The sequence below is a fragment of the Microcaecilia unicolor genome, chromosome 5 (genome assembly GCF_901765095.1).
Source record: "Microcaecilia unicolor chromosome 5, aMicUni1.1, whole genome shotgun sequence".
Taxonomy (NCBI): Eukaryota; Metazoa; Chordata; class Amphibia; order Gymnophiona; family Siphonopidae; genus Microcaecilia; species Microcaecilia unicolor.
Window position 1 is genome coordinate 898,034 of NC_044035.1, and position 19,236 is coordinate 917,269.

The 19,236-nt window shown below is 44.8% G+C and overlaps 1 protein-coding gene across 1 annotated transcript in view; it reads left to right on the top strand.

Annotated features, from left to right (window-relative positions):
- CPXM2 (carboxypeptidase X, M14 family member 2) overlaps positions 1–19,236 on the top strand; it is a 191,624-nt gene that overhangs the window by 22,064 nt on the left and 150,324 nt on the right. Inside the window, exons 3-4 of the mRNA XM_030202559.1 lie at positions 3,984–4,093; positions 13,150–13,289. Of these exons, the coding sequence (XP_030058419.1) occupies positions 3,984–4,093; positions 13,150–13,289 (250 nt within the window). The remainder of the gene's footprint in view (positions 1–3,983; positions 4,094–13,149; positions 13,290–19,236) is intronic.

Genomic DNA, 19,236 nt, shown 5'->3' on the forward strand with positions numbered 1-19,236 from the left:
ACAGAGCTTGAGCCTATTTTATCTGTTATTTTATTTTTATTAAAAGAATTATATTCTACTGAATCATAAAATTCTAGGCAGATCACACTGTTAAAGGAAACAGTCTTCTATACCCACATAGGGGCCCTTACTAAAATCTAAAATCCACTAAAATATGAGCTTAGTGTGTCTTAATTTAGGATTTTCCTGCAGGCTAAGCCTATATTACATGCAGCAGTATTTTAAGATTTTTTCTTTTATTTTCTTTACAGGTCGTATGCTAATTTTTCTATTACTACTCGGGACGTCAAAAATAAACTTGGGAGCCTAAATAGGAGGCGCTAAGTGTTCTTGTGTTAAGTCCACATTATCCAGTTAGCACAAATCAGAACATGCCAGCTGAATAATCCTTCCACGCCCAAGACTCACCTCCCCTCCTGAAAAATTCCCCCCCCCCCCCCACACAAATAACACTGACAGGCCTAGTACTGTAAAATGCTTTAACACGCTTTGCAGAAGACCTTTTTTCCTGAGTTAAACGTGCATGTTAGTAACGCAGTTTAATAAAGGGGCTCCAAAATATATCTTTGATGAAAGGCCCACTGGAATGGTTCATCGAAGGCTTCACTGAACACATCACATACGTGTTGTACATCACAGACTACAGACCCAGACCAGTGGCCCCAATTCCACTACTGACCAAAACGATGGAGGGTCTTGCAGCACAGCAACTAATAGAATACTTGACACAATTCTCAATCCTTCATAACTTCCAATCGGGTTTTAGACCACAACGTAGCAACATAAGTGTAACCCACTCCTATTGCTTAGGTGGGTTAGGCTCTCTGTTCTTCTTCAAGAGCTGACCTTGGGGTTCGGGAGACTGGGTATGCACTATTCCCTTCGTGTTCCCTCCAGATCCATCACAAGAACCACACTAGTCAGGAGAGTCAAGAAGTACATAAGTACGTAAGTATTGCCATACTGAGAAAGACCAAAGGTCCATCAAGCCCAGCATCCTGTTTCCAACAGTGGCCAATCCAGGTCACAAATACCTGGCAAGATCCCAAAAAAGCTCAATACATTTTATGCTGCTTATCCCAGAAATAAAAAGTGGATTTTCCCCAAGTCTCCTTCTTCATATTTTCACCTTATTATGTATATATTGTGAAGAGCAGAGAAACTACAAGCCCCAGAAGGCAGTGCAGCACCAGAGAGATTCAGAACCAAGGAACTACAAAGCCCAGAAGGCAGGGCAACGTCAGAGAAGCCAGGAGCTAAGAAACTACAAGGTCCAGAAGGTAGTGCAGCAACAGCAGAGGGATCAGGACCGTGCCAACATGGTAAGCGAGGTAAGCATGGCAGGGGGGGCGCTTCCCTCTGGGGGGCGCCGCCGCACCATGCTCACCTCGCTCGCCCTCCCCCCCAACATCCCTTTTCTTTTTTTTTCCTTTTTAAATGTACCTCCGTAGCGGTTCCAGCAGCGCAGCGTCAGTGAAGGAGGCGGTGCTCCCGACGTCGCTAGCCTTTCCTTCGCTGTGTTCCGCCTTCTTCTGACGTCAAGGAAATGATGTCAGAAGAAGGCGGAACACAGCGAAGGGAAGGCTAGCGACGCCGGGAGCGCCGCCTCCTTCACTGACGCTGCCGGAACTGCTACAGAGGTAAATTTAAAAAGAAAAAAAAAAGAAAAGGGAAGTTGGGGGGAGAGAAGAGGGCGGGCAGTTGAACAATGGGAGCGGGAGGGCAGGGGAGAGACAAGAGCATGGATGCGAGGGGGGGTCATGGAAGGGAGAGAGGGTAATTGCTGGAAAAGGATGAATGGAGGGGGCAGGGGACAGAGGAGCATGGATGGGCATGGATTGGGAGGGCAGGACTCAGGGAGAGAGGGGAATTGCTGGAAAAGGATGAATGGAGGGGGCAGGGGACAGATGGGCATGGATTGGGAGGGCAGGGCTCAGGGAGAGAGGGAAATTGCTGGAAAAGGATGAATGGAGGAGGCAGGGGACAGAGGAGCATGGATGGGCATGGATTGGGAGGGCAGGGCTCAGGGAGAGAGGGGAATTGCTGGAAAAGGATGAATGGAGGGGGCAGGGGACAGAAGAGCATGGATGGGCATGGATTGGGAGGGCAGGACTCAGGGAGAGAGGGGAATTGCTGGAAAAGGATGAATGGAGGGGGCAGGGGACAGATGGGCATGGATTGGGAGGGCAGGGCTCAGGGAGAGAGGGAAATTGCTGGAAAAGGATGAATGGAGGGGGCAGGGGACAGAGGGGCATGGATTGGGAGGGCAGGGCTCAGGGAGAGAGGGGAATTGCTGGATAGGGATGAATGGAGGGGGCAGGGCTCAGGGAGAGAGGGGAATTGCTGGATAGGGATGAATAGAGGGGGCAGGGGACAGAGGAGCATGGATGGGCATGGATTGGGAGGGCAGGGCTCAGGGAGAGAGGAGAAATTGCTGGACATAGAGGGGAGGGAAGAAAGATGAAGAAGATGAAATGAGGGAAAAGGAAGAGAGGAGAAAAACTGCACATGGATGAAGAAAATAGGCAGAAGCTGAGGACCAGAAATGAAGAAGAAAGGATGAAAGGAAAGAAATAAATGGAAAGGAAGCCCTGGAAACGGAGTTAAGAGGACAGATAGCAGCAGAATCAGATACTGGGCCAGCACAATCAGAAAAACAAAGTCACCAGACAACAAAGGTAGAAAAAAAATCATTTTATTTTCATTTTAGTGTTTGGAATATGTCCACTTTGAGAATTTACATCTGCTACATCACTATCTTATTTTGCAATGTATAGCAATCTGTTTCTAAGAATATTGCTGACAATTCCTGTCAGTGTGGCAAGTGGTGAGCGATCATTTTCACGGGGGGGGGGGGGGGGGGCGCCGCGCCGCCGCCGCCAACTGATAGTCTGCGGGGGGGGGGGTGCCAACTGATAGTCTGCGGGGGGGGGGGGGCACCAACTGATAGTCTGCAGGGGGCGCCAGAGACCCTAGGCACGGCCCTGAGAGGGATCAGGTGAAGGGAGAAGATTCTATGCAAGGGAGGGAGGAGCCGGTGTGTGATTGGGAGATGGAATCAGATGGGGGAAGAGTTTTTTTTTTTTCAATGTTAAGAACTTTTATTCCATGCAGGTTTCTAGTACACAGTTCCAAATAGCAGCATAGCACATACCAGGATTCAATACAGGCTTACAGGCTGCAGTCGGGGCTCTTTATCCAATGCACAATAAACAGTAATTCAGTTCCCAAGACAAACAGTTCTTTCAGTGCATCATCACAGTTCAATCACCAAGTAGCATTTTCTACCTTCTATCCTCTTTACCTTCAGGAGAGTTCAATATTTTAGGGACTCCTTCTACCCAAGGGTTTTCCCCTGCATCAGCTTCACAGTGAATTCAATACTTTTGGGACTTCCGCTCACCCAAGGAATCTCAGCCTGCTTCAGTACTTTAGGGACCTCCCTGCCCAAGGGTTTTCAGCCTGAAACTCCTTCTCTCCTTCTGCTTCTCTCTCCTGAACTGAACTGCCTCCTCTGCTGGGACTCCTTCCCACCTGCCTAATCAATCCCTGGCTTCAGCTACTACCACCAATCATTCTCCTTCCATTAGCTTCCTCACACACCCATACCAGCTGAGTTGAGCATTAGCCTAATGAGGAGCTCCTGCACACAGGGTTTCCTAGCTCTCTTTCCCCCTAGGGGCAGCCAATCTACACCCTATCAGCTTACACCCATGTCTTCCCTGATTGCAGCTAGGAGTCCAGTCCGGGTTCCTCATCTCACCCCCTGGCTCTTTGCCTGCAGTGCCTTCTGAGACTTGTAGTTCAGACTGAAACTGCCTTAACCCAACTATCCTGGATGTGACTTTATCACAATATACACATTGTCAATATGTCTCTGAGTTTTGGGGAATACATGTTACATGTCCACAGCTCTTCCATGTAACTTTCTCCACCTAAACTTCCTTGATGTCTCTTTCTCTAATTCCATTTTTGTTTTACAGCTTGCCCTCCCCTGGGATTGGAGAACTTAAAACTCACTGATTTCCAGCTACATGCATCTACAGTGAAACGCTATGGCCTTGGGGCCCACAGAGGAAGGCTTAATATCCAGGTACCAGGGATTTGGCTGTGATATTTCACACAGTTCAGAGACAGGTTTAAAATCCAGGTAACAGGAATTTGCTTCTGAAATTTCACATGGTTCAGAGACAGGTTTAATATCCAGGTAAGCAAAAAAAATTAACAATTCTGGCACAGACCAAGATTCACAGTCACTGCAGAGGGTGTTCTAAGAAAGCAAAGTAAAAACAAACAAACAAACACAAGGGTGAATAAAGGGCTTTATTTTTACCAGTGCAAAGCAATGGCAGATTCTATTGTTTTAGAGAGTGAAGTAACTGAGCAGACTGAACCAACGTTGAAGCCAATCAAGATGATGATGGGAACACAGATTAGAATGGACAGTCTACTAGATCAAAGAGAATACACAAGATTTGCACAGGGTCTTTGGAGAGAAACAGTGGACTCGGGACATTCCACGAGGAGCCCAAGCGGCGATCAGCAAGAAAATCTGACAAGAGTAGACACCCAACCCAAAGAGCCCACATGCAATGACCGAGGTATACTCTGACCGAGTATATACTTTGGCAGTCCGACAAAGACTACTGTGTTAACCACTGGGAAAACAGTAATTCAAGGAGATAGTGTCTTCCCCAGTGCTGCACTGAAGACCAAGGAAAGAAAGTTACAAAATCCCAAGGGACACCAAGCAACTTTTATCTAAACTGACTATAAAATACACGCTACATTAAAAAAAAAAATCAACCAGAAAATGCACACAATCTACAATAATTACAATAAATACAGCAACTATATCCAACAGACCCACTACTATAGACATGAACCAAATCGGACCCATACCTACATGGAGAACAAAAAGACAATATAGACACACAACAAGGAACCTACATCCTGCCATTAAACATCATAATCTTGGCAGCAGAGACAATAACCTATCCACAGCCATAAGAACAGTCTACAACAATGGAGGCAACAACCTGATCCCAACCATTATAACAAAGAAAATCAATAAAACAAAGATTTTATTTATTTATTTATTGCATTTGTATCCCACATTTTCCCACCTATTTGCAAGCTCAATGTGGCTTACAATATTCCGTTATGGCATTCGCCATTCCAGAGTAAGAAGATACAGTTGGTGTAGCATGGAATACATGGATGGCATTGTAGGATTGATCTTATAATGTTTCGGAGTAAAAGATACAATTGGTGTTCCATGGAGTGCATGGAGTGTAGAAATTAAGGAAACAGATATATCAAGAAAGTGTTCAGAATATAGTTGAAGTGGTGATGTGTTATAATTGTATTATTGCTCATTATGGTATGCTTGTTTGAATGGTATGCTAGGTTTTCAGAGATTTACGAAAATTGATTAGCTCGCGATTTGTTTTTAAGTTCCGTGGCAATGCATTCTACAACTGCGTGCTCATGTAGGAAAAGCTGGATGCATGTGTTAGTTTATATTTTAGTCCTTTGCAGCTGGGGAAGTACAAAGTAGAAACAAAATTATTAGGGGACAAACTCATCACACAAATCATAACACACTCACATAATGCCAACTTTCATCCTGGGCTATTTCATTACGCCAGATCTGCTATTAATAAAGATAATATCATAAGAGATCTCATAGAAGAAAAATATTAAGATGTGGTCTGCATTGTGGAAACTTGGATGGCCAAACAGGACACAGTCATTCACAACTGGGTGGAGGGGTAGCAATCTCAATTCGGGATGCATTCAAACTGCGCAGAATCTCCATTCCCCCAGCTACATGAATCAGAATCTCTTTCAATCCAGCTTGAAGAGGAGAAACCAATCTGGCTGCTCATGGTATACCAAACACCTCATAACAACACATTATCTGTGCAAGAACTAGCCCTGTTTTCTCAAGTGACCCTGAATTACTCTAGGCTGGTACATAAGTACATAAGTAGTGCCATACTGGGAAAGACCAAAGGTCCATCTAGCCCAGCATCCTGTCACCGACAGTGGCCAATCCAGGTCAAGGGCACCTGGCACGCTCCCCAAACGTAAAAACATTCCAGACAAGTTATACCTAAAAATGCGGAATTTTTCCAAGTCCATTTAATAGCGGTCTATGGACTTGTCCTTTAGGAATCTATCTAACCCCTTTTTAAACTCCGTCAAGCTAACCGCCCGTACCACGTTCTCCGGCAACGAATTCCAGAGTCTAATTACACGTTGGGTGAAGAAAAATTTTCTCCGATTCGTTTTAAATTTACCACACTGTAGCTTCAACTCATGCCCTCTAGTCCTAGTATTTTTGGATAGCGTGAACAGTCGCTTCACATCCACCCGATCCATTCCACTCATTATTTTATACACTTCTATCATATCTCCCCTCAGCCGTCTCTTCTCCAAGCTGAAAAGCCCTAGCCTTCTCAGCCTCTCTTCATAGGAAAGTCGTCCCATCCCCACTATCATTTTCGTCACCCTTCGCTGTACCTTTTCCAATTCTACTATATCTTTTTTGAGATACGGAGACCAGTACTGAACACAATACTCCAGGTGCGGTCGCACCATGGAGCGATACAACGGCATTATAACATCCGCACACCTGGACTCCATACCCTTCCTAATAACACCCAACATTCTATTCGCTTTCCTAGCCGCAGCAGCACACTGAGCAGAAGGTTTCAGCGTATCATCGACGACGACACCCAGATCCCTTTCTTGATCCGTAACTCCTAACGCGGAACCTTGCAAGACGTAGCTATAATTCGGGTTCCTCTTACCCACATGCATCACTTTGCACTTGTCAACATTGAACTTCATCTGCCACTTGCACGCCCATTCTCCCAGTCTCGCAAGGTCCTCCTGTAATCGTTCACATTCCTCCTGCGACTTGACGACCCTGAATAATTTTGTGTCATCGGCGAATTTAATTACCTCACTAGTTATTCCCATCTCTAGGTCATTTATAAATACATTAAAAAGCAACGGACCCAGCACAGACCCCTGCGGGACCCCACTAACTACCCTCCTCCACTGAGAATACTGGCCACGCAATCCTACTCTCTGCTTCCTATCTTTCAACCAGTTCTTAATCCATAATAATACCCTACCTCCGATTCCATGACTCTGCAATTTCTTCAGGAGTCTTTCGTGCGGCACTTTGTCAAACGCCTTCTGAAAATCCAGATATACAATATCAACCGGCTCCCCATTGTCCACATGTTTGCTTACCCCCTCAAAAAAATGCATTAGATTGGTGAGGCAAGACTTCCCTTCACTAAATCCGTGCTGACTTTGATCCTGGGGAACTGAGTTCGATTCCCACTGCAGCTCCTTGTGACTCTGAGCAAGTCACTTAACCCTCCATTGCTCCTGGTTCAAAATAAGTACCTGAATATATGTAAACCGCTTTGAATGTAGTTGCAAAAACCTCAGAAAGGCGGTATATCGAGTCCCATTTCCCTTTCCCCCTTTCCCTTATGACATCACAATATCAGAAGTGAGCCAAGTATCGGGCAATCAAGCCATTGTGACATCACTGATGAGGTTGGCTCTTATTGGTGGAATGAGTGGAGGAGTAGCCTAGTGGTTAGTGCAGTGGACTTTGATCCTAGGGAACTGTATCGGGCAATCAAGCCATTGTGACATCACTGATGAGGTTGGCTCTTATTGGTGGAATGAGTGGAGGAGTAGCCTAGTGGTTAGTGCAGTTAGTGCAGTGATCATGGAAGATTTCGATCTACACACTGAAACCCCAGATACCACCACAGCCGCCTTTCTGGACATGACGACAGCACTAGGATTTACCCAGGTGATCAATTCTCCAACCCACGAAAAGGGTCACATTCTAGACCCGGTATTCTACAAAAGGGTTGACATCCCAGAATTCTGGGATAACAGTATTGAAATAACACCCCTATCATGGTCTGTCCTAGTATGGCAATACTTATGCACTTATGATTAACAGGTACCCCTCATTCGTTCCAACACAGGCTACCAAGGACAAATCTTACAGTACTGTTGTCCCTTATATAGAGATCATCAGCTCCACCCCACACTGAGATTCCACGAATCAGGACATCCTCAAATGTGAGATGGACTCATAACTTTCTTCCGTTCTGGACTCCTCCTACCTAGGGCTCCAGTATAGCAAAGGGTTACACTAACATGCCTGACAGAAATGGGTATCAATGGAACAATGCTTGCCTGGTTCAGATCTTATCTATCAGACAGGCAACAATCCATAATGTTTGGCAGCAACTCATCACCACCATGGACACTGACCTGGGGGGTACCACAAGGATCGATACTGTCACCTATTCTGTTCAATATCTACCTCAAACCACTAGCTGAGCTGATTCGGTCAATGGACACTCAGTTCTACATCTATGCAGATGATGTGCAGCTACTCATACCCATTGAACCTGACTTACCTACAACCTTGAATAAACTGATCACTTGTCTAACATCAATTCATGAATGGGCTAAACACAACAAACTTTGCCTGAACCCAAGTAAAACCGAGCTTCTTTGGGTCCCTAACACAAGTGAATATATACCTGACATCAAAATCCCTTTTGGGAAGTATGAACTCCCCCACAAATCACAAGCCAGGAACCTTGGAATACGCTGCCTCTCTTCTTACATCAAGAAAGTAAATCTTATCCCAGTTGTGCATACCTTGATAACGGCTGAGGGGAGATATGATAGAAGTGTATAAAATAATGAGTGGAATGGATCGGGTGGATGTGAAGCGACTGTTCACGCTATCCAAAAATACTAGGACTAGAGGGCATGAGTTGAAGCTACAGTGTGGTAAATTTAAAACGAATCGGAGAAAATTTTTCTTCACCCAACGTGTAATTAGACTCTGGAATTCATTGCCGGAGAACGTGGTACGGGCGGTTAGCTTGACGGAGTTTAAAAAGGGGTTAGATAGATTCCTAAAGGACAAGTCCATAGACCGCTATTAAATGGACTGGAAAAATTCCTCATTTTTAGGTACAACTTGTCTGGAATGTTTTTACGTTTGGGGAGCGTGCCAGGTGCCCTTGACCTGGATTGGCCACTGTCGGTGACAGGATGCTGGGCTAGATGGACCTTTGGTCTTTCCCAGTATGGCACTACTTATGTACTTATGTACTTATGTAACATCAAGACTGTATTACTGTATTATACTTCCTCTGTGTACATCCCTATGCACAAGACGGTGGCATTTTTAAGAATTTAACTTTTTTTTTACAGTATCCTCCCCACCCCACCCCACCTACCTATTACAGACCTCCTCCCTTCTCCTCCGAGCCGAAGGGTCCCACTCCCAGTGCATACCTGAAGGCAGCGTCCCTGGTGGTCTAGTGGATTCTTCGGGGCAGGAAAGATCCCCCGCCGTTCCTGCCTGCTGCCAGCACTGACTCTCCTGCTGCATCTTCTTTAAAATGGCTACCGAGACTTACAAGGGCAGCCTCGCAAGACATCTCCTTCCTCTTTCTTCTCTCCCCTCCATCCATATGCATCTCCTTCCTCTCTCTTCTCTCTCATGCATCCATGTCCAGCTTTTTCCTCTTCCCCCTCCATGATCCATGTCCAACATTTCTCCTCCCCTCCATCCATGTTCATCTCACTTCCTCTCTCTTCCCTCCCCTCCATCCATGTCCTGCTTTTCAACTCTCTCCCCTCCCCTGTATCCATGTGCATCTCCTTCCTGTCTGCCCTCCCCTCCATCCATGTCCAGAATTTCTCCTCTCTCCCCTAAATCCATGTGCATCTCCTCCTCTCTTCCCTCCCCTCCCCTCCATTCATGTCCTGCCTTTCTACTTCCTCTGTCTTCCCTCCCTTCCCTCCCTCCATGTCCAGCATTTCTCCTCTCTCCCTTCCCCTCTATCTGTGTGCATCTCCTTCCTCTGTCTTTCCTTCCCTCCAACATTTCTCCTCTCTTCCCTTCCCTCTCCTCCATCCAGGTCCAGCATTTCTCCTCTCTCCCCTCCATCCATCCATATCCAGCCTCTCTCCCCTGTCCTCGCCTCCCATCCATGTCCAATGATTCGCCTCTGCCCCTATCCTCCCCTCCCATCCATGTTCAGCAATTCTCCTCTCTCCCCTATCCTCTTCTCCCATTCATGTCCAGCAATTCTCCTCTCTCCCCTGCTCTCTTCTCCCATCCATATCCAGCGATTCTCCTTTGCCCCCTAGCCTCCCCTCCCATCCATGTGCAGTGACTCGCCCCAGCCTCCACCTGCTCCCCTTTTCAGCCCCCGAGTTCCAACCCCAGCGCCGGCTCACCTGCCCGTCCTCAGCTCCCCGATAGCCCTCCTTTCCTTCCTGCTGCCGCCCTGCCTTTAAATATTTTATTTTACCTCAAGTCACGGTGGAGGCACTGAAAGTAGCAGGCTCGGCACGCCTCTAGCCTTGCCTTCTCTCTCAGTGTCCCGCCTTCTTCTAATGTATTTCCTGTTTCCGCGAGGGGGGGGGGGGGGAAACGGCGACCTCGTCAGGGGGGGCAAGGATGGCCATACAGGACGCTCCTGACGAGCACCTTTGCCCCCTCCCGACCCTTTTTATATTTTTGTTTTGATTTGGGAGCCATGTGCTTGTGTTTTGACTGTTTGTGGCATGCGCAGAGCAGCTAACATAACGCTTGGCTGCTCTGCGCATGATTTAGGGGCTGATTACCGACGTGTATTACGATTCTTTGATACATTGTACTTTTCAATACCGATCTGAGCATGTGTGACTTGTTGTTTTGGTGCATTCTTCGTTTTTTAAAAATCGTTAGGGACTTTAACGATTTAGATTTTTTAACGTTTGCTTGATGCATCTGCCTCTAAGTGCTATAACGTGGCTAACACATGAACAGGACCTAAAACTGGCTTACAAAAATGGCCATTACCTCATGGACTACCAGAAACAAAACAGGGCACACTCTGACCCAGTAAGCAGAGGGAAAAGCACCATGGGAGTATAGGCTACCAACTACCAACATCGTGAGCATTTAACACAAGCTAGTGGAATCACGGAGCCCAATACCCCCCACCACAATGCATTGCTGATGTGACTCTGCAGTGCCCTTAACAGAAAAGGTGTCACACTCACCCGAGACCCACATCAGAACCAGGGAAAGGCTGTCAGAGGATAGAACACATTCTGCTGTCATGGAGGTGGGTACGGAATTTGAGGCTGGCAAAAAAGTTTGTAAAGTGGGTTTTTTTTTGGTGGGAGGGGGTTAGTGACCACTGGGGGAGTCCGGGCAGGTGATCCCCAATTCCCTCTAGTGGTCATCTGGTCAGTTGGGGCACTTTTTTGGGACTTGTTCATGAAAAAAAAGTGACCCAAAATCGCGGTAAAAATGCCTTTTTTTCGATTATCAGCTAAAGACGCCCATCTCTCCTCGGCCGATAACCACGCCCCAGTTCTGCCTTCGCCATGCCTCCGACACGCCCCCGTTAACTTTATTCGTTCCTGCGACGGAGTGCAGTTGAAGACGCCCAAAATCGGCTTTCGATTATACCGATTTGGGCGCTCGCGAGAGAAAGATGTCCATCTCCCGATTTAGGTCGAAGTATGGGCGTTTTTCTCTTTCGATTATAAGGTGGATAGTCATTCCAGGATTTTAGGTACAATTGGTAATGTGCAAAGATTAGGTAAGGGAAGAGAGAGGGAAGGTGTTAGGCAGGTTAGCATAGAAGGTGGATTTTAATAACTGGATGGGTTGGTGAGGTAGTTTTGTACGGTTATTGGTTATCTTTGTAGGCCTTGTTGAAGAGATATGTCTTTAGAGATTTGCGAAAGTTAGTTATTTCATTGATAGTTTTCAGGGCTGTAGGTAATGCATTCCACAACTGCGTGCCCATGTATGGGTAAAATCAAAATTAGCTTGCTATCAAAGCATAGAGTAAAAACAAATAGGAGGAAATATTTTTTCACTCAACGAATAGTTAAGCTGTGGAACTCTTTGCCGGAGGAGGTGGTAACAGCGGTTAACGTATCTGGGTTTAAAAATGGTTTGGAGAAATTCTTGGAGGATAAGTCCATAGTCTGCTATTGAGACAGACATGGGAAGCAACTGCTTGCCCTGAGATTTGTAGTATGGAGTGTTGCCACGATTTGGGTTTCTGCCAGGTATTTGTGACCTGGCTAGGCCACTGTTTGGAAAACAGGATACTGGGCTAGATGGACCATTGGTCTGACCCTCAGTATGGCTACTCTTATGTTCTTGTGGCCCACTGTGTTATTGCAAAGACCCACCCTCAACCCTTGTTCTCAGTATCATATGTTGTGGCAGCGGTGGGATTTAGAGCTTGTCCTGCTCGAGGAAGCTGGATTCTTGATCTCCTGGGCTCTGGGCCTATTGAAGATACCATACCGGGACATGTGGTGAAAGGGATTAGTCCTGCCCTAGTTAGGGAGTGACGTATAGTTAGTGCAGGACAGGCAGGTTTTATTTTTGTTTTCCTCATGCAGTGCATGTTTCTGGGTGAGGCCACTAAAGCAAAAACATGGAGAGGCTACTCTAGGCCCTATAAGAAGACCAGCAGTAGCTGCAGCAAGTAGGACAGAGGCAGTGGGAACACCAGCAAGCCTCCCAAAGATCACTGAAAGCCCAGCACAGCAGCCTGACCACGTGACACAAGCCTTACAGTCTCCCAGGTTGCACTCTCCTGTTCCGGTGTTACTGAAGCTGGTACCGGAGGATGTCCTGGACTATTTCCTGACCAATTTCGATGTTTTTGAATCTAAAATTGATATTGCTTATCTACGTAACCAACCAGTGTATAAAAGACTATTACACCTTGCATTTTAGAACAGGTTGTATGTCAGGAGGTCCTCTTCTAAAATACTAGTGGAATATGAAATGACCCGACCTGGATGTCTCAGTTCTGATCTATACATCCTTTCTAAAACTTGCCTCGACCTCTGTGACACTGCTGAAAATCCACCTAAGCTGTATGTACGCATGTACATGAAGTGGGACATTGATGGAAGCCCCATTTCAATATTGACCTATTAATGATTTAAGATAGTTTCTGGTTTGTGCCAGTTGATAAGGATAAAAAAAAATATGAGCAAAAATTAGTCAAATGCTTCCAGGTTCTAGTTGTATCTCTCTGTTTTCAGGCAGGGGTGAATGAGAATGACCTCCATGATGGAGCTTGGTGTGCTGGAAGGAATGATCTACACCAGTGGTTTGAAGTGGATGCACAGAGACTCACCAAGTTCACCGGAGTAATCACACAAGGAAGAAATTCCCTCTGGCTGTAAGTAGATATCCTCTTCTTCCCACTTGCTGTCCTTTCCGTCACAGCCCCTTGTACAGGCCAAAGTCTGGATAGGCAGTGGGCACGTGGGGGAACAGAGACAAAGTTACAGTACATAAAACCCCTATTCTGTCCACCAGAGTTAAAAATTATATTGGCTAGATTGTGCAAGAAAGAGAACAAATGTCTAGAAATGGCAAAATCCATCTACTTCACCTTGAATTTAAAGTAAGAACCAGCATCATAGTAGATGATGGCAGATAATGACCTATAAAGTCTCTCCAGTCTGCCCAAGAAGATAAACTCATAGCATAAGCTATGATGTGATACTACATATGTATGCTTGCTCTTGATTTGTTCTTGACATTTCCAGGTCACAGACCATGGAAATCTGTCCGGCATCGGCCCTGTTCTCCAACTTCTCCATTCCAGCCCACCCATATCTGCCCAGCCATGATCAGGGCACAGGCCGTAGAAGTCTTCCTGTCACTGGCTTTGCTTCCCAGTTACTGTAGTTGTCATCAAATGGCCACTAAGCTTGTTTGGTTCTATACTTTCTATACAGGATTCCTTTGTGTTTATCCCATGCATTTTTTTAATTCTGTTACTGCTTTCATCTCAGCCACCTCCTTTGGGAGGACATTCCAGATATCTACCACCCTCTGTGTGGAAAAATACTTTCTGATATTATTCTTGAGTCAGCCCCCCTGCAATCTCAATTCATGTCCTCTAGTTCTACCATCTTCCCATCTCTGGAAAGAGTTTGTTTGTCGATTAATATGTTTCAAATATTTGAATGTCTGTATCGTATCAACCCCTGTCTTCTTTTCTTTCAGGGTATACTTGTTCAGGTCTTCAAGTTTCTCCCCATACCATTTTTGTCACTTTTCAAGTTTATTTAGATTTGATATGCAACCCTATAGCTGGGCCTTCAGTGGTTTACAAATTATATTTAACTAGAGTAAGTTATAATTGGGGAAGAAGAGGGAGAGAAAGAGAAAGAAGAGGGGAACAGAAGGGGGTGGGGGGTGGGAGTGGAAAGAGGATTTAAAGAGGCAAGGGGGAAGAAGATCATATACTGTGTTAGACATGTTGCAGGCCTCTGCTGGCCCTCTGTTTCTCAAGGCAAATGCGCCCTTAAAAAGAAAGTTTTAAAGGACAGTGTAGAGAGGTGTGGTAGCTGTGTTAGTCCACTCTTAAAGGTTATCAATAGAAATCAAACAAAATAGAACATGGAAAAGGACAGTGTCAAAATCAACGGGATTGAACTGCTTCAAGTCTTTTTATATTCTTAGTAAGATACGGCCTCCAAACCTGAACACAATATTTCACATAGGGCCTCGCCAATGACTTGTATAAGGGCATCAACACCTCCTGCTGGTTATCAGAGTTATGTACGAATTGTACATTGGTTGACTTTGGAGGTAAACGGATGCCTATATCAGGACATGCACAGTTTTCAGAGTATTTTCCAAGTGACTCACTGAATGCAGTGTTTTGTAAAATGCACATAAGGAATTGGGGAATTCATGTAGAGCATGTAGCCTGGAATAGAAAAAAAGATGTGAATCGCCAATGACAATGTTGAGAAAAATAATTTATTCACCACATTATTTAAAATAGGCCTGACTTGGCTGCGTTTTATCCTCCTAAAGGGCTGCGTCAGGGGCTAGCACATATCAACCCAGTGGTGCAGTAAACCCAATTCCACCTACTGGACTAAAACAACAACTCTCCTGAGAAGCAGTAGCAGCATTGTGGTGAATTCAGGAGAGTAACATAGTAGATGACGGCAGAAAAAGACCTGCATGGTCCATCCAGTCTGCCCAACAAGATAAACTCATATGTGCTACTTTTTGTGTATACCTTACTTCGATTTGTACCTGTCCTCTTCAGGGCACAGACCGTATAAGTCTGCCCAGCACTATCCCCTCCTCCCAACCACCGGCTCTGGCACAGACCGTATAAGAGGAGTTGTTTTAGTCCCGTTTTCTTAGTATGTAGCCTGTACAGCAAGCACAGCCATTTTAAATATATAAGTGGCAGTTTTACAAAACTGGAGAACCAGGAAGAGCTCATTAAGAAGCCAAGCAAAAAAAAAAAAAAACCCTCTATTGCTTGGATTTTTAAGGTGATTTTAAACACCAGAGAGGCAAGTAAAATTGCCCCCCTCAGTCATTTCTGCAAACACTAGGTCCAAACAAGCAGTTAGAACTCATGTGGAGTTTCAATAAAAATGCAGGACAAAAAATAAAGAGTAAAGGGTCATGGATTTGATATACCACAACCTGTGGTACAACCAAAATGGTTTATGTTTATTAGACACATGTTCTTTCACTGACCCTAGTGGGCTCACAATCTAAGGACCCTGTTTACTGCTATCGTTTTTAGCGCACGCTAATGCTAGAGACACCCATAGGTCAGGTGTCTCTAGCTTTAGCGTGCCTTAGTAAACAGGGCCGGGGGGGGGGGGGGGTGGTTGGCATCTGAAACAGTGGAGGGTTAAGTGACTTGCCCAGGTTCTCAAGGAGCAACAGTAGGAATCGAACCCCTAGTGATTAGAGCATTGAGCTGAGAATCAGGGAAGCCTGGTTCAAATCCCACTGCTGCTTTTTTTGACCTTGGCAAAGTCACTTAATCTTCCATTGCCTCAGGTACAAACATAGATTGGGGACAGGGAAATACCTACTGTAATTTACCTTGAGCTACTACTGAAAAAGGTGTGAGCAAAATATGAATAGATGTGGAAAGTAATTTCATAAAAGGGTTGCTTGTTGAAAAGGTGTCTATAGTTGCCTCTATGTGTTTACAAAATACTAGGGTAAACTGGCAGAAGTCTTGGTTAGATTGACGCCACAGACACTTATGCCTGCTCAGGAGACGGTGTTAGTGTGCAAAGTAGGCGTAAATGCACACTTAAATAAAGTCTGCATGAAAATTGCACTCAGAGGAGTGGAGAAGTAGCCTAATGGTTAGTGTAGCAGACTGAGATCCTGGGGAACTGGGTTCAATTCCCACTGCAGCTCCATGTGATCTTGGGCAAATCAATTGCTCCCCAAAAGGGACAGAGGAAGTACCTGCATATGTCTAGTAGAAATGATTAGTAGTAGTTACATGGAAATACTTTTAAAACAAATAGGAGGAAATATTTTTTCACATAATTAATAGTTAAGCTCTGGAACTCTTTGCCAGAGGATGTAGTAACAGCAGTTAGCTTGTCTGGGTTTAAAAAAGGTTTGGACAAGTTCTTGGAGGAAAAGTCCATTGTCTGCTATGGAGACAGACATGGGAAGCAACTGCTTGCCCTGGGATTTGTAGTATGGAGTGTTGCCACAATTTGGGTTTCTACCAGGTGCTTGTGACCTGGCTTGGCCAGTGTTTGGAAAACAGGATACTGGGTTAGATGGACCATTGGTCTGACCCACTATGGCTACTCCTATGTTCTAGTAGTAACACACCTTTATGCAGGTTGTGTAAAAAAAATGCACCTTCATGGGGTGTGAGATAGAAAAGATGGAAACAAAAATGCTCATTACAGATTAGAAAGCAATTAGGTCAGTTGGAGTGCCAACATAAGTGGAGATCTAATCTGGAGCTCCTTAGGGAGTTGATGCAAGCTTGTAATTACCCCCAAACAAATGCAGTTACCTGCATTGAAAATCCACCTTCTCTGTCTGAATTTGTTGATAGAGGAGGTGGATTTTCAATGCAGGCAACTGAAGCAAATTGTTTTTGGAATTTGGTAATTATACAGGGAGAAAGTTGGCTAGACATTTACACGAGAAGAGAATGACATAAACCATACAGAAAATTAAGGACAGGAATGCTCATGAAGAAATTCAAGTGCAGTTTTGGAATACATCAACAATTATATCAGCAGGAAGGTATAACTGAACTGGGGCAATTGATGAATATTTACTACTACTACTACTATTTAGCATTTCTATAGCGCTACAAGGCGTACGCAGCGCTGCACAAACATAGAAGAAAGACAGTCCCTGCTCAAAGAGCTATGTAAGAAAAGTGAGCCAAGTATAGGACAATCAAGCCATTGTGACATCACTGATGAGGTTGGCTCTTATTGGTGGACTGAGGCATTATGACATCACAATATTAGCTCTGGTTACAAGAGACTACTACTACTACTATTTAGCATTTCTATAGCGCTACAAGGCGTACGCAGCGCTGCACAAACATAGAAGAAAGACAGTCCCTGCTCAAAGAGCTTACAATCTAATAGACAAAAAATAAAGCAAACAAATCAATTAATGTGTAGAGGAAAGAGGAAAGAGGAGAGGAGGGTAGATGGAGGCGAGTGGATACAAGTGGTTACGAGTCAAAAGCAATGTTAAAGAGGTGGGCTTTCAATCTAGATTTAAAGATGGTCAAGGATGGGGCAAGACGTAGGGGCTCAGGAAGTCTATTCCAGGCATAGGGCGCAGCAAGACAGAAGGAACGAAGTCTGGAGTTGGCAGTAGCGGAGAAGGGATCAGATAAGAAGGATTTATCCAGGGAACGGAGTGCACGGGAAGGGGTGTAGGGAAGGACGAGTGTGGAGAGATACTGGGGAGCAGCAGAGTGAGTACATTTATAGGTTAGTAGAAGAAGTTTGAATAGGATGTGAAAACGGATATTTAGACACAATTATACTTCCCAAGCCATTGCAAGAGGCTCGGCATAGGTTAGATGCACGTATTGTGTGTTTGGAGACAGAGTGGGCCATGAAAAATGTAAAAAGTTGAAAAGCATGAGGCTTAGGTGGGTTTTCTGGAAAATTTTAGAATTTTGCAGAGCAGATGAAAGACCTATTGAGGAGCCTAGGAAATAGTTTATTGCTAAAGGACTCGCTCCCGCCATCTATGCAGGAGGTGGGAATTTTGGTAATATTAAAACCAGGGAAAGACCCAGCCTTATGTGGATCATACAGGTGATTTCACTGATTAATGTAGATGTAAAAATTATGCTAAAATATTGGTGGAAAGGCTGGTTGGAGATAGTCAGCTTTGTTCCTAAATGACAGCTGGGAGATGATATTAGGCAAATATTACATCTTCTTTAGAATATGCAACAGACCCAGGAAAAATTGGTACTTCTAACAATAGATGCCGAGAAAGCTTTTGACTAAGTCTGCTGGAACTTTTATATGTGGTTATGAGAGAAGTAGATTTAGGAGACAATTTCTGTAAAAGGGTGGAGAAGCAGTATGAGCATCTAACGGTCCAAGTTAATGGGAGATGTACAGACTCCTTTAGAATAGAGAGGGGAACCTGTTGCCCCTCCTATTCATAGAACCACTGGCAGAGTGAATATGAATAAATCAAGATATCAAAGGTATTGTATTGGTGCTGAGGTTTAGTGAACAAAATAGCACTTTTTGCAGATGATATCTTAATGTTTGTCAGCCAACTACTGCTGATGCTTCCAGTTATAATGAAAGAGTTGTAGAGCTATGGTAAGACGGCCAGCTTCAAGGTAAATCTTGATAAAACTAAGATATTGGCCATTACAACCGAAGCGGGAGAGGGAGAAAGATGGAAACAAAATTTCCCATTCATATAGGCCTGTGGTCACTTTCAGTACTTGGGAGTACAGATTCTAGAGATTTAAACCTGCTATTTAAAAGCAATTATGTCAAAATGTTTCAACAAATTAGACAAGATATGGTAAGATGGAAAGGAGGTTGGCTTTCATGGTGGGGGTGTTTTTCAGACATTACAATCAATGTTTTGCCTAGGTTACTATTTTTATTTCTGACCCTTCCAGTCAAGGTGCTTAAGCAGGTGCTGGTAGGAATTTAGAGAGACCTTAACCGCTTCATATGGAATGGGAAAAATCCGAGGCTTTTGAGGGTCTTATTGTGACAATGTACCAAACCTGGGGGAAGAGCAATTCCCAACTTAACTGGTACTATTGGACAGCAGAGTTATGGTAGATACTGGAGTGGGAG